This window comes from Aedes albopictus, chromosome 3 (genome assembly GCF_035046485.1).
Source record: "Aedes albopictus strain Foshan chromosome 3, AalbF5, whole genome shotgun sequence".
Classification (NCBI taxonomy): Eukaryota; Metazoa; Arthropoda; class Insecta; order Diptera; family Culicidae; genus Aedes; species Aedes albopictus.
This window is the reverse complement of record NC_085138.1, coordinates 202,493,940-202,510,508: the sequence shown is the minus strand read 5'-3', so window position 1 is coordinate 202,510,508 and position 16,569 is coordinate 202,493,940. Positions and strand designations below refer to the sequence as shown.

General features: G+C 37.2%; 1 protein-coding gene across 32 annotated transcripts in view; it reads left to right on the top strand.

Moving 5' to 3' along the window:
- The window catches only part of LOC109404958 (basement membrane-specific heparan sulfate proteoglycan core protein), a 305,493-nt gene that overhangs the window by 180,850 nt on the left and 108,074 nt on the right, over positions 1-16,569 (top strand). For 6 of the 32 annotated variants that reach the window (XM_062858599.1, XM_062858598.1, XM_062858596.1 and 3 more), the window contains exon 2: positions 528-760. The exons of 24 other annotated variants lie outside the window; for them this stretch is intronic. In XM_062858599.1, the coding sequence (XP_062714583.1) occupies positions 694-760 (67 nt within the window). In that variant the 5' untranslated portion in view covers positions 528-693. Of the gene's footprint in view, positions 1-257; positions 375-506; positions 761-16,569 lie in introns of those variants that run through there. 2 more of the 32 variants (XM_062858594.1, XM_062858593.1) reach the window with 2 other exon arrangements.

The following is a 16,569-nucleotide window of genomic DNA, read 5'->3' as shown; positions in this document are numbered from 1 at the left end:
ATTGGCACAGTGGAAGTAATTTACAACGTGATTGTGTGGCGAACAAGTGCAATATTAGTGCGTCTTTCTGTGACCAGGAGCCAACGCCTTTCGGTGACACTTGAGAAGAAAAATGCGAACGTGCCTAAAATCTCTAAATACTCTATATCCAATCCATCCACTTATTTGGCTTACAACATAAATGAAGCAATGTGAGGATGGAATACGAACGAATCTCATCTTACCTTCAATCCAGAAAGGGGAACAAACAGTGGCTCTAAAGGGCATTTTAAAAACTATTAATATTAATTAGTCGTAACACAATACGCCCTATTATAAGCACAGCAGCACCTCACTCACTCCACAACTGTTCCTGTCATAACTCATTTAATATGGTGATTATGATGCTGAGGCTGCCGGCACGTGTGAACGAAAGCGTGATTCTTGTTGGGTGCGAGAAGCTTAGCGAAAGTGACGAAGAAGAAGCACTGTGAACGTCCAACCTGTTGCCGAAAGTAGGAGAATAGTTTGTGTTTTGAAATTTTCAGATCCCCGCTACATGAGGTGCCCTGAACGGTTGGTGAAATTTTAAGGAAGATATTAAAAAAAAAACTGGAATAATCCCTTTTCGGTAAACAAAAGTGCCGTGCTAGAGGAAGAAATAGTGACTTGTGTAGATTGAAGACAGCCGGAAGCTGGCTTGACCTGTGCGAAATGGGTCCGCCTAAGCTTTGGAAACTGCTGACTTGTCTCCTTCTTCTGCAGATCATCAACGCACAAGGTAATCAACAAGCAAACCATAACTGCCTTTTTTCTATTCTTGTGAATTCAAATATATGAAAGGATCAATGGTATATTTTTAAATGTAGATAGATGAAGAAATATCCATCAGCCACAATTAAGTGCAAACACCCTCGGGGGTAACAGGGATGTTATTTGAATTCAAAATTCTATTTTAAATAATTTCCATTACAATTTCCAGATATTTTTTGTGCTTTTTAATTATTCCGATATATTGTAAATGATTTTCCAAAAATAATCCAATAACTGAAATAGTTATTTATGCAACAAGTTGCAAAATGATGATTTTTTGAGCACGAGTGCTGAAAAAGTCGAGTTTTTCAACGAGTTGCATACAAAGTTTTTTTGCAATTGCGAAAAATATTCATTCAGGATAATCTTCCTAACTTCACAAACATGAAATCAGGTAGAACCACGTAGAAACTCTCATGCACGACAGCGCGGCTGTAATGTTTGATCAGGTAGGCAATGGCGCAAGGGCGTAGCCAGCTTTTCGGCCAGGTGGGGGCGAGAACCCTTACACCGAAAACCACTTTGCAATAACATAGAGTTCAAATACTTCATCATTTAAAAAAAATAAAAGTGAAGTATGAAATATGGGTGATTAACAGGAACCAATGGAAGAATCATATATGATTATAATCCTGAGGAATTCCTCAAGATATTGCTTCAGGAATTTCTTAACAAATGCCATGATGAATTTGAATTTATCCAGCAGTTTCTCCAGAAGTTTCTTTAATATTTTTCCAGGTTATTTTAATGTAGATATTCCAGCAGAAATTACCTTCGGAAAACTTGCAGTAATTCCGTTGGGAATGCCTTCAGAAATTTCTTCAATAATTCCTCCAGAAGTTTTATTACGAACTTCACCATGCATTCTTTTGAGAATTTCCCCAGTAATTCTTTACAAATATCATTCTTAATTCCACCAGAAATCCATTTGAGAAGCTCCAGAAAATACTTTAAGAATTTCTCCGGGAATTCTTTCAAAAATCCAATCAAACTAAGATTCCTTTCCTTGAGGAATACGCTAAGAAATTTTTGGAGAAATTTCTTCGAAAAATCCTTTAATTAATTCCTTTGGAATTGCTGGAAAAAAATCTTTGAAAATTTCTAAAGGAATTCCTTCGGAAATTCCTGGAGGAATATCTTTGGAAGTTGCTAGAGGAATGCATTCGAAAAGTTTTAAAGGAATCAATTAAAAACTAATTTCAGGAATTTATTTCGAGAATCCTTGAGGAATTCCACCGGAAATTCCTTGACAAATTCTTCAGAAATTTCTTGAGGAATTCCTTCATTTCTAAAGCTCCTTGAGAAATTCCATAAGACATTCCTTCGAGAGTTCTTCTACGATTTCCTTTAGAAGATTCTTCGGGAATTCCTTGAGGTATTTTTTTGAAATAGATTTAGAATATTCCTTGAGGAACTCCTTCGGAGTTTTCGTAAGGAATTCATCCGAAAATTCATTGATGAATACCTTCAAAAATTCTAGGAGGAATTCATCCGGGAATTTCTGTGAGAATTCCTTCCCAAATTCCTGAAGCAATTCTTTCGAAAATATTGAAAAAAAAATCCACTAAAAGTCTCTTGAGATATCCCTTCTGAAATTCCATAAGGAATTTCTTTAAAAATCTTTCAAAACTTCCTTGGAAATATTTCGGAAATTCCTGAAGAAATGCTTTTTGTGATTTTTTATTTCCTAGAGGAACTCATTCGGAAATTCTTTTAAGAATTCCTTTAAAAATGCCTTGATAAGGGAAATTCGGAAATTGTTAAAGGAGTTCGTTTGGAAATTTTTTTTGACATATGTCTGAAATGTCTTATGGAATACCTTCGGAAATTTCGTGAGAAATTGTTTGATAAGTTCGTTGAGAATTTTTTTCAGTTTTTTTATAAATCTACGGAATTCCTCAAGGAATTCCAGCGAAAGATCCTTGAGAAGTTTCTTTGGAAATTTCTCAAGAAATTCCTTCAAAAATGTGCATAATTGATCGGACAAACGAAAATTGGCCAACTTTGGGATGTTATAATTAACGTTTGCTTTGATGGGTTGTGCTCAAATTTTGACACGGAATTACAAGTATGCTGAATTTTCCGAATACGAAGTTAAAAAACTTTCCGTTCACAGGTCTGGGCGTGACAAGGTGTTCAAAATGTGCAAAAGTGATCGGACAGCGATACCCCTTTGATTTTCACTTGTGCTGAAGTAAACTGAAATGCTAGAGTACTCGGCAAACCTCGTTGGATAAATGGCCGTATTGTGCTGTAAAAATCAACATTTTGTAACTTGTTGCATCAATCACCTAAAAGTAGAAAATCTTAAAAAAAATCAATTGAACAGCGCAAATCATCAATGTAACCTATTTTTTTCTTCCACAATTTCATGAAACATATCAATAAACAGAAAAACAGAATGAACTTAAGCAGTCATTTACACTGTTTAGTGAAACACCTTTTCTATTTTCCCATGATGTTTTGATGATGAAACATTCATTGCCATAACTCCACAATGGACGCTTCACCACAAAAGTCGGAGCTTAATCAGTAAATATGTTGTAGAATCGGGGAAAATTTTAACATATAACACCTGACTGTAAAATGTGTGCATGAAAAATTGATAAAAATAAAGAAAGTTGTGTTAAATGCATACGTTACTATTAAGACCTTCCATAGCCTGGAAATTTCCTTGACTTCCTCGACTGAAAAGCAGGATTTGTTCCTGTGAACACGTTACGCCAATAATAAGAAAAAGAAGTAACCATTCCGGATGAAAAATTAATTATCAAACTAAGGATAGTCTCTAACTATTATTAAGTTACACATTTACGGCTGAATAATAAAGTGCATATTCCTCAAACTTCTGGTCGTCAGAAAACTGGTATCCCGTTTTCTTTTTCTTTTTTTTCTGTATGAAGTTACGAAAAAATGCTGTGGCTGTGTTTTAGAAAGGGCTGGACTTCCTAAGTTCCCCAATTATGAAGATACAAAACTCAGGTTTGACTGTCTGGAATGAGATTGAAAATTGATTATTTATATGTATGCTTACATGCAATGAACAAATGATTTAGTTTCCTGTTCAGTTCAGTTCACTGGATGTTTAAAATTGCATCTTCAAGTTTGTCAGTTCAAAAAGGTTAATGAAGATAAATTTTTCGCAACTACAAGCTCGTTGGTGTTTTTTAGTTTTTTTTTGTAAAACTCAAGAATCGGGGATGAGAACATACCCATCTCTGCTAAAAGCGATATTACTAGATTGAATTGCTTAGGGATAACTCCCGCAGAACTCTACGTTTTATATCACCATCTCTTCCTATACAAAACTCGATTTCTGAAATTAAATTTGTAGAATGCTGAGTAACAAACTCTGTTATACTGATTCTAGCTACATTTCTAGTAGAAGACATCTCATAATAGTTATGTATGTAACGAGTTGCAAAAGTTCATAATGTTCATAATGCAACTCAAATGTTTTTTTTTTCATTATGCAACTCGTTTTAGTTGCATAATGAACCGGCACGGAAAAATGGGTCATTGAGATACTGAAATGAGTAGTATAAAATAGAAATGATGATACTGAATTGCATAAAATATGTTTGCTGTGCAAATCGTGACTTCAACAATCCGAAATTTTATTTGCTGAAATTACTTATGCATTCGATTAGCGCGTAATCTGGTGATAAATCTCTAACTAGTTCTAGTACTTATATACAATCATTCCATAGAAAAACGATATAGTGCAACACCGATGAAACTTGGTGGGTTTGTAGTTCATCGCATGTACTTAATTAAATCCGCACTTTTTTATTTCGTCATTTGGGTGACCAATTTCCAGATAGGGTGGTCCCAAAAATCAAGGTTTTTAAAAACTAAAAATTTTCAAAAAATCATAACTTTTGAACCAGTTGACCAAGTTTAAACTTTTATTTTTGATTAAAAGCTTCTGAAATGTTTTTTTATTATTATATTTTGTTGAATACACTACCAAATAACTTGGCAATGGCACACAAACTGAATTGTAGATTTAATGAAAAATACGTTAAAGGGGCCATATTGTGTTTAGGTTCCAAAATAGGCAACCATTTTAGTTTTTCCACGTGTATGGTCTCGGAACCATGGTAAAATTCAGGAAATTTGGCATAACAATAAAAAAATCAGAGATGTATGTTTTTTTAGTTTTTGAGATAACTTTGTACTCAAATACAAAGGTTAACATGAAAGAAGACCAACAACCCATATAGCCAAAGCGGTAAGCACATGGGTATTCAGCATGGCTTTTTATAAGGGTGATAAATTCGATTCCCAATCGGTCCTGGAGTGAAAAAAATAGAACAGGTCTGGGGTGATGGTTAATGAACGTAACTTTCACGTTGAGGACCTGCGATCGAGTCCCACTCCAGACAAACTCACAATGTGCGAGTTTTTTCAACGAAAGAGAAGTGAAACCGTAGGTCTCGAGATGAACTAGCCCTGGCTAATAATTTGGTTGGGAGTAACTCTCGCTGAGACCGTCCTACTATTTACACCTTGTCTTCAAAAATGCTTAAGTTGGCGATTCTCTGAAAGTCCTTGTCAAAAAAGTAAGGATAATGCATTAGGTTACTCAAATCGATGGACCCCCGTTAGTTAGAGCCACAACCATTTTTGCGGACCCTTCGATTTTGGTCAAATGTTGGCCTACAGGGGATAGACAAAATGATCGGGACAGGCAAAATTTTCACTTTTCAAAAAATGTTCAACTAGCTGTAATTTTTCGAAAAGTACATCAAATATTCTCAAATTTTTACTGTAAGTTGATAAACTAGTTGTGTATCAGTGGACAAAATTTGGAAAAGATCGGGCTATTCTGCACGAAGTTATGAAGAGTCTAGAAAAAGGTGTAATTATCCGATAGCCAACTTTGAGCTGTTATATCTCCGGATTCAATGAACCGAATGCAATGAAATTTTGACCATTTAAGACTTATATAATGATCTCTGAAAAACGTTTAACACAACTTTAAATTATTAACAAAAAAAAAGTTAGAGCGATTTTATTTAATTTATGACTTTTTAGTAAATTTGTCTATTTTTAGTATGCATCCCAATACTTTTTCTGTTTATTGAAGGCTATGTTGTTACTTTCCTTCAAAACATATGTATATTCAAGGCAATTAGAGGGACTTCATATAAACTATAATTAGCATCTTGAATTTTGAAACGATGTTGAAGTTTTAGAAAATTTGGTGTTTTATTAGAAAAATAAAGTAATCGTTACAATTTTCTTTCGTATTAAGAATTTTAAGTTGTGTCAAAAGTTTTTCAAAGCTCATTATATAAGTCATAATAGTCGAAATTTCATTGCATTCGGTTCATTGAATCCGGAGATATACCAGCTCAAAGTTGGCTATCGGATAATTTTACCTTTTTCTAGAATCTTTATAACTTCGTGCAGAATAGTCCGATCTTTTCCAAATTTTGTCCACTGATACACAACTAGTTGATCATCTAACAGTAAAAATTTGAGAATATATGATGCACGTTTCGAAAAGTTACAGCTAGTTGAACATTTTTTGAGAAGTAAAAATTTTGCCTGTCCCGATCATTTTGTCTATCCCCTGTATTTGAAGTGTTATTACTCAAATGTTTCTTCTAGAACTCCCTCAAAACGAAACGTTGTTGAAAAGAGGAAAGATAAAGCAACTATTTACAGTAGTACACGCAGAAAAATAAATTGTAAACACAATTAAATTCTAGTTCAAATCAACCGAATTTTCAGTTTATTATAGCGACAAAATGATTTCTAGTTTAAACTGAACTATTCCATTGTTTGATATTATAAATATTTTCATTTGTCGAAATTTTTGACAGTTTGTTTGTTGTGGCGAAGTTGGGGTAAGAATTTTATAAATGTGTGAGTGCTTCCGGGCCATGTTTATGGTCCCCATTTTATAGAAACAAATGCAGTTTCTAACATTATATGTAATGATGGTAATTGGTTGTTTTTATCGATGAACTCTACGTTAGAACAAAGAAATCTAACTTTGAAGTAAGTTAATTCTCAGTTTGAAAATCAACCATGCGTTTTATTGTTTTAAACAATCGTCATTTTTCTGCGTGTAAAATTTTGGGTCGGCCAAAACTTTTTTCAACCATATTGGCAACCACCGATTTTCACAGTTTTTACATCAATTGAAAGCTGAGACATTATACACAACATATCAAAAAATTAGAGATATGTGTTTTTCCTATAAAAAGTTATCTGCAGTTTTGTAAATCATGCCAATTTTGCGCACTGGGCCAGGTGCCGGACGTTTACATAAATGCAGCGTTATTTCGCAGTGTTTACGAACTCAAATTTAAAACCTGAACCCACTAATGGAATAATGAAGGTACACCCGATTTTTTTTTGCATGGGTCTGGTTTGTGCTATAACTCATTCAATTTTCAACCGATTCTCATGCAATTTTGTACACATGTAGGTACAAAATTTCGTGAGAATCAGTTAAAAATTTACTGAGTTATAGCAAAAACCAGACCCGTGCAAAAAAAATCGGGTGTATAAGCTTTTCAAAACACTAAAAAAATGTATTAAAGCAATTCTTGCATCAATGAGAAAGAGTCAAAAACGGAAACTAACCTCCGATTTTCCCAAATTTTGCTGCAGGTGGGTATGAGTATACATGCAGGCGTAAACTCTGATGCTGTGGCATGTCATTGCCGGTACCCATGGAAATGGGAGAACGTGACTTTATTTACAAAACTGCAGATATAACTTATGATAGGAAAACAATACATCTTTATTTTTATAAAGGGCATTATCGGCAGGTTTGTTCTTTCCGTCATGGGGAGTTTTTGTCGGCCAAATTACCTGAAACTTTAAAAAGACACTACACCGTCTTCAACCAGAGGTTGTACAGACTGAACAAGCACTTACATAAGACAACGGACAACACACATAACACCCAGTGGCCCAGAGGAGAATTTTCCGTTCAACGAAAAGTTTTCCCCGACTGGAGTGAGAATCGAACCCACACTCCTGAGGCTTACGAAACGTCTAGATGACTGACGCCTCTAGCCGCACGGCCACGAAGCCCACAACTTGGTCATATAATTCAGCTTGTTTGGGAAGGATTTGAGGACAACTCTGGGTTCAACAGCTTTCAAAGAACCCCGCATGACGAAGAAAACAAAACTGCCGAAAATACACAATTTCCCCTATGTTGTCAGATTGCAATTGGTGTAAAAAATTTGAAAATTGGTGGTTAAAAAAAGTATTGGTATAAAAATCCAAGATGCCGGGGCCCGTGGCGTAGTTGGTCACACGTTCGCTTCATATGCGGATGGTCATGGGTTTGATTCCCAGTCCCGGTACTTGCAATTTTTCGTCAGTTGCTTTTCCCCCGAGAGCAACTGGCACTGACCCTCTTCTGAGCCCCATGGCTCAAACGGACCCGGATTCCTGGACATCGGCGAACTGCTACTCATAATGGACCCCCAATCGGACTGGAAAGGAACAACGGCCATCCATCATCATCCTTGTGCTCATCATTCTACTAGGTCTAAAGTAGTAAAAGTGAAAGCAGCAGAAAGGCAACCAGCTCGATAAAGTAGAATAGAATCTAGGCGCTGTACAAAATGTAAGTGCAGCTGTCAATTGAAATTGCTCACGTAGTGCCCCAGTGGACAATAGAGCTGTAAATTAGGTTAAGTGAATAAGAATAAAAAAAAAATCCAAGATGGTGGCCAAAATCAATATGGCCGACCCAACTTTTTATTACTGAAAAAAGTTGCTCTATCTTTCCTCTTTTCAGCAGCGTTTTGTTTTGAGCGAGTTTCAGAAGAAATTTTCGAGTTATAACACTTGAAGCCAACATTTGACAAAAATCGAGGGGTTCGCAAAAATTTTTGTGGCTCGAACTTACGGGGGTCCATCAATTTCAGCAACCAAATGTTTTCCTTACTTTTTGGCAAGCACTTTCAGAAAATCGCCACCTCAGGCATTTTTAAAGACAAGGTGTAAATAGTGGGACGAAAGGTTTATGAGGCAAAAACATCGAGAAATAAAGAATTTTCAAAAAATGATGTTTAACACGTACGGGACTTGAAATTGAAACGTCAAAAACGCAGTAGGCAAGACGAAGTTTGCCGGGGACAGTTGATATCTATAAAAATGGAATGGTGTTTGTATGTCACGAATAGGCTCGGGATCGGGCCAACGGATTCAAAAAAAATTTTCACTATCGCATTTGTGCAGGGCTCCGACGTGTTCGTACAGAAAAAAATAGGAAATTGACCAGAAAAGCAATGGAAACGGAAAATTATGAAACTTCATTTTCGGGGCTTTTTTCCACCGACCTACATGTCAAAAAACGCAGCAGGCAGGCAGTACGACGAGCGGCGTCATGGTCACGATTTTTTCCGCAGCCAAGTTCGCAAATTGTGAACAATCCTCGGTACCCACTTTACGTAATTTATGTTTAGTCCTTTACTGTCAGAGCTGTCAGATCAGTATAACACGCTAAATATAATTTATTTGTGGGCTTCGTGGCCGAGCGGTTAGCGGTGTCAGTCGTTTAGGTGTCTCGTAAGCCTCGGAGTGTGGGTTCGATTCCCGCCCCAGTCGGGGAAAACTTTTCGTCGAACGTAAAATTCTCCACTGGGCCACTGGGTGTTATATGTGTAGTCCGTTGTCAAATGTTTGTAATGTTCAGTCTGCAGAGGCCTCAAGTTCTAAGATTGTCTTTTTTACACAAAAGCCAATTTACACGGAAAAAAATACACGGTTATGAATATTATTGGGTACTGGACTGGACACATAAAATTTGATCGTTTTCTTTGGTACATCGAGGTCTTGCCCCACCTCAATGTGTGTTTTGCCCCCAACAGTTTTTCAGCACTCAAAATGTAATACTTTTTTAATATGTTAATTTAATTAGGGTCTTGTACCATTTGGGCAGGTGTACCTATTTTGGGCACTATAACTAAGTCAATTTCAAATGGATTGATTTGAATTTTTGCGTAGAATTAGGCACGTACAGTGTCTATCTTTATATAAAAACTCAAATCAATCGGGTTGAAATTGACTTAGTTATAGCGGCAAGTGCCCCTATAAAATTGATACCACGTGGACCAAAAGTTGGTGTCTCTTAGTCAATTAAGTAAACTAACTTTCAAAACGAAAGACACCCATAAAATCATCTTAATCTTAGTTATAGGGAAACGTTTGCTTAGGGGGTGCATATTACCCCACCTTCCCCTACGGAGACAAAGGGCGACCTCTGGGATTTTTGTGTAACTTTTCCCATAGTAAATCCTATGTAAACTATGAAACGCTTGCGCTAAATTATAGTTTCACCGATTGCGCTGTAATTTTGCACAGTTTATGGGACCTAAATTGGATCCAAAAAGACGGCTAGAGCGAGGATTTATTTTTTTCTATACAAGTGTCCCGTACTACTGTACACAATCCAGTGGTGACCCTAATGCGCAATATTAACGATGGAAGTTCTCATATAAGCTGAGAAGCAGCCTCTGCTCCAGTTGGGACGTAACGATAGAGAGCAAAAGACCAATCCATAGGCTGAGCTACAATTCCATTGCTTTCCGTTTTAAATGCCTCGAAATCAATTTATTTTCTCTAATCCAGCACGACACCTCGTGTAGCGCACAAACCCATGTCTGCTCATGCTACCTGATGTCATTTAAACGCGAAACCACTCTGCAACGCCGATGACTGCCGAATCAGTCGCATGCCGCATTCGTATGCTCCCCTGTTGTTGCTATTTGTTTGCAAGTCGTAAAAATCCACGAGATTTATGCATTTCACCAACCACTCCTGCCGCGAGAGTAAATTGTTGTAACACACATGTTCTGATTGTTTCACCGGCCCTGGAATGGCGACGAAAAAAATCTGCTCGACGGAAGGTGAATCCCGTTTGATACCACGATGCCACTAAATTGATTGGCTGCTACTTTGAGGGAAATGGCTTATTTCAATGAGCTGCACAGTATACCTGGCACAGGACGGATGACACGACGGAAACGGGCTAAAAAATTTCGTTGACTCGAAACGTGTTTCACGGTGTCCAGTTCCATCAGGCAGCACGAACCAACAAAAAATGCACAACGGCATTGTGCACGGATTTGTTTCCTATTAGGTACACGAATGATAGCAGTTTCCTGTCTATGAATTATAAAAAAACACATTCAAACGGGGTTTCGGTAGCGTGCTATCAGCTGTATTTAATGAACTTTTGACACGGAAGAAATTAAAAGCGTTTTCATTAATAATGCAGGGAAAACAATTCGACAACATAAAGCGAATTAATTCTAATTTGTGATTGGATACATATTACCAAGGAATGTAATCTGTCGTGACCGTAAGAATATCGTTGCCCTCTCACAGTATGTAACGTAACCAGCAAATCAGTTTCTTAGAATCGCGACACAACAATGACAATGATGCAATCTGTCAATTACACCGAAAGTTAGATAAAATCTATCACACTTTTGGATATTTTTGGGGAACATTTTGCGATGCAAAATCAAAGGAAATATGTTTCTTTGGTTCACTTTCTTTCATAAATGGCCGCCGCGTTTCCCTGTTGTTGTGGAAGCATTGAAGAAATATTTAGTAACCTAAGTTTTCATTTAGGTGATTCAATAAATCAATTGGAAGTTCATCAAACTAAAGCGCAACATCGAGCCAACTAACCGTATTTTTCTTTTGTGTTCCATAAATTGTGTAATTTTACATCAAATCATGTTATCAAGTTTGTGCGTGACATGTGTGACCCGATTTTGTCAACCCTTTTCAGGAACACAGTTTTTTTTAACGACTAACGAGTTAACAGTTTTTCAAAACTTTTATTTACTGCCATTCAGCAGTAGTTTGATGATGAACATGAATGAATTGATTAAAGTTTATTTCTCCTCGCTAAACCGTATCTATAGCTCTATTGTTCACTAGGGCACTACGTGGAAGCGATGATTGTATAACATTTCGCCGAAAACCATTTCGCGGAATTCCTTTTCGCGGTGTAACATTTCACGGAATGACATTTGGCGGAATGAACCATTTCGCGGAAAGCACCGTTTCGCCGAAAACTATTTGGCGGAATGTACCGTTTCGCGGAAAGTCGTTAAGGAGAAACTTCAAAGAATATCAATATGGCTGCCACAATGGCCGACTTGAACCCCTACTCACGTTTTCAAGAGCACAAATCTTAAAAAATCGTAAACAAATGCACTCGATTTGGAAAAGCTGCCTCTTTTTGCAAGTGAGCAAAGCCAGGATAATCAAGTGTGGCTTTGTTCGGTGCTTCGTTCGTCAGATTTGTGCCGCTAAAGTTTGTATGCAAAATTGCAATGGGATTTTTTGATGTTTCACCTTAATAAGAGCAAACAATTCAACTTATCGAGAGACAACATCATGATGAGATTCAAAATTCAAATCGTAGAGCGGACCTGGGGTGACGGTTAGAATTCTAGACTATCACGCCGAGGACCTGGGATCGAATCCCACTTCCGACAAACTCGCTAAATGTGAGTTCATCCTTCGGAAGGGAAGTAAAGCGTGGGTCTCGAGATGAACTAGCCTAGGGCTAAAAATCTTGTTAATACAGATAAAAAAAAAATCAAATCAACAGATGAAAAATGGAACAGCCTATGTTTGAAAGAAGGAAAATTCTCTGATAATATTAATTTAGCAGTTATGCCAAAATAAGTATAATGCATATAATTTATGCAAGAACAGTTTTGACCAGAAGAAGGGAAAGTTTTGTATTGAACATAACAACATATCTGTTAAAAACAGCGTTTGTTTGAAAGAAGGAAAAACCTGTGATACACAAATGAGATTTTCTCTAATATCTATTACAGCAGTTTGAGTTAGTTAGAACATACAAAAAAAAAGAGAAATCTGGTAAAGTTATCACTAAGGAGTGTTACTATGCTTAAGGGTTACGCGGTCACACTGTCTACAAATAGCATCATTTTGGCATAATTACAATGCTTTCAATAGATAAAGGTGAAAGTGTGGAAGCTGATAAGCAGATTCAGTTCCTGAATTATGATTCTGGGTCATTAATCCGAAGGAGATTACACTGAATGGATGTTGGGCCTAACAATCATTGGGCTGAATAGATGTTAGATCAATAAGATAATAGACCTCAAAAAAGCTAAAGAATATATCTCCCACCGAGTTAGCAATAAGACCGCCAATAGATAACTCCAGTGCAACTTGAATGAACAGCCCTAGTTTTAAAGATGGATAAATCTCTAACGTCAGCAGCCTGGCAACCAAAAAACTCATCAACATTGTTACTCTAAAGAACAGGCCTTTTTTGACAGAATGAAAAATCTCAGACAAGTTAGCAGTTTGGTCACTAGCCAACATTTTTAACAATAAACTTGCAAGAACAGCCTATTATCAAAAGAAGGGCAAATCTCCTATAGAGTTATCAATTTGATTATTAAAAACTACACACCACATAAACAGCCTTTGAAGAAAAGAAGGTAAATAATGAAAAATTTAACAATTCAGTCGCCAAACAACAATGTTACTGGAAAGAACAGACTTATTTTAAGGAAATCAAAATCTCTGGAAGAGTTAGCAATATAAGTGCTTGAAAGTACAACTTATGTGACAACGATGACTTGTTGGTCATTGCGCCGAATGTCTATTTGGCCTCATTTCCATTCGACCTAAAGACATTCGGCCGAATGGCTTTTGGCATGACGTTCAGAACTCTCAAGAACAGCCTACGAATCAAAGAAGGTAAATTTTCGTTCAGAAAAGTAACAGATTTAACGTCAATTAGTACAATCATAGAGCTGAGGGGCGCATGAATCGGCGATGGGACTGGTAAAGTTTAGCAGAGAAAATAATGTGTTATTTTATTATTATTTGCAAAGTACTAAATTCCGCGAAATGGTATTCTGCGAAACAGTACATTCCGCGAAAAGTCGTTCCGCGAAATGGTATTCGGCGAAATGGTGCATTCCACGAAATGTTACACCGCGAAAAAAAAATCCGCGAAATGGTTTTCGGAGAAATGGTATACAACCGGAAGCGATTGCCACCACGATTGCACCTACACTATGTGCAGCGCCTAAATGTATTCTATTCTACTTTATCGAACTGGTTGCCTTTGTGCTGCTTTCACTTTTCTACTCTGTCCATTGCTGAATGATGAGAACAATGATGTTGGTATGTAGCTGTTGTTCCCTTTCCAGATCGATAAGGGCTGCATTATGAGTTGCCGTTCAACGATATCCAGTTATCCGGGTCCGTTAGAATTATTGGCTCAAAAGAGGGTCAGTGCCAGCCACTCTTAGGGGAAGAGCAACAGACGAAAAATTGCTAGTGCTGGGGCTGGGATCGAACCCATGACCATCCATTTATGAAGCGGACGTGTGATTGCTTCGCCGCGGACCCCGGCAATCGGTCAAAATTTGACCGTTAGATAATAAAAGTAAAAAAATGTCACAAAATGGTGCTTACAGAAATTGGGTCTATGCTGTAATTAATTTCTTTGTATGTATTCTAAGTTTACGTCTAGATTGAAAGAATTTCAACCATATCACCAGATTGCGATAATTCAATCCGCACAGCTAGACGTTCTTTCGAACAGTTCAGTGCACAGCAAACACATCACCAGCGCAGCAGAACGAAACACGATATTATTTCCAAACATACTAAATAATGAAGCAATTCCAGAATCGGGTGTTTTGATGAGTTTCGTCGATACCTGCCACTTCTTTGCTTCGCCACACGCCATGATTTCGCTACTGGAGATACAAGAAGGACAATTAATTAGTCAAATTTTATCCCGCTTGCTGGCAACTTCTAATTGCTATAAGTGAAACTCAATCCGGGTTTGGGTGTTTTCCGAATCCTTTCCTTTATTTTCCAACGAATGCGAAATGGTAAGGTTTTTGTTTTATCTCAACAATTGGCTTAGAGCGAAAAGTCTGAGCTGGTGAGACTTGAAAAAAAAAGAAAGCGGTGAAACCAAGCACAACCCATATTGGTGACCTGTCAACCAGTTCGAGAGAACCTGTGAAGAATCGCTGACCGTAATTAAGATGAATGTGTCTGGAAATCCGATTGCAGATATAAACTTATTGAATCGGTGTTGTAACCCGAAATAGTTCTAGAACATGGGCAAGTAGATAGGAAGGGGGTGTAAAACTGACAAATATTATATTCGTCGTGTAGTGAAAATTGATTTATTACAAAATCACGCCAAGAACAACATGCGGAGCCAAAAGGTGTGGCGATAGTTGTTTACTCTGTTGACACGCATTTGTGTGAACGATAGATGCTGCTTCTTCATGGGATTTTGACGGCTAAGGAAGCAGGGAAGCAATCAAGGTTCAGAACTGAAACAGATTACATAAATAGTGCATTTTCGGTAGGGGGAATATGAAACTTCATTCTGACAAATCTTCGCTTGGTAATGATGCGCACACGTTCTGGCTTGGCGAAGATAATGAAGAAGGTCTGAAACCGAAAAATTTGGAACACTTGTTGGGTGGGAAAAATTATGAGCGACATCGGTGTTCCAACGTAGGAGATAGCGAGGCGTATTGTGACACAAAACTGGACTGAAGTTTATATAGAATACTTGTTTTATATTTACATAGAAGCACCGGTAAATTAATGCCCTGTTGACTTATGAAAGAAATAAAAAGTGTAAGACTTTATTTATTGAAGATCCAGTAACGAACAATCATCATTTGTGAACTAGATTTGTAATATGAACATATTTCTATGAAATTTTGTAATTTCACTTAATTTTTATACACGCATAAAGGAAATTGAAGAGTCCTTCCTTTATTCTGAGACTTCATTCGTACTGCCCTAATTAGCCCTATATCACGCTCCATCGATGACGGCGTTGCGCCTTGTGACAAGTGCTGAGGCACATAAGAGAACGGCTTCCCTGTCAACTACTTTGACACGAATGCTTTCAGAGAATGCAGCAGCTGTGGCATATTTTCTTTCAATTTCTCCTCGATTTGTTTACACTAATGAGGAATAGATTGCCCTCTCTCTGTCTGCGCATGATTGTTGTATTTTGGTGGTGGACATATTTGTTTTGTAACAGTATTGAAGCAGTCAGTAAGCATTCATAAAAGTGGCGCCTTTTTTATGACACTATTTTTTTACTAGGCAAAGCCGGCTACTCAGCTTAGTGTTTTAAGAGCACTTTCACAATTAGAAATTCAGTGTTTTCTTTGCTTGTTGACCATTTCGTATATCATGTGGCACACTGAATCAATTCCCAACAAAAACGACAATGACGCAGTAAAATGTCCTCTATGCGACATAGGTTTGCACCAATTTGAACACAGTCTGAGGATTAGAATAACTAGCCACAGAAGTCCAATTTTGCGACTGTTCGTGTGACCAACATCTAGTTTGCCATCAGAAGTGATACTAGAAGTGTCAAATCAATTTAAAATATTGACTTATTACAATTAAAGTTATTAAAATAATTAAATATGAAAAGTGACTACAGCGCCATTAGAGTTCTAGTGTATTTCTATTGTCTGAGGTGAACTCAATCAGATTGGTAGATATGGATCGTCCGGGTAAAAACTATTGTTGATCTAGCGAAATGAATACTTTCCGAAATATTTCCAATTAAAAGATGTCCTGTCACGGTACCTAGTCTTCAATTTTTCACTAATCACTGGTTTTCAACTTCTTCGTGTATAAGCCGATGTACACTGCGCTTGCGTAGAACAGCGTTTGGGATTTTTTTTTATTATCGTACAAATTGGTACCAAAGTTCTCAGAATT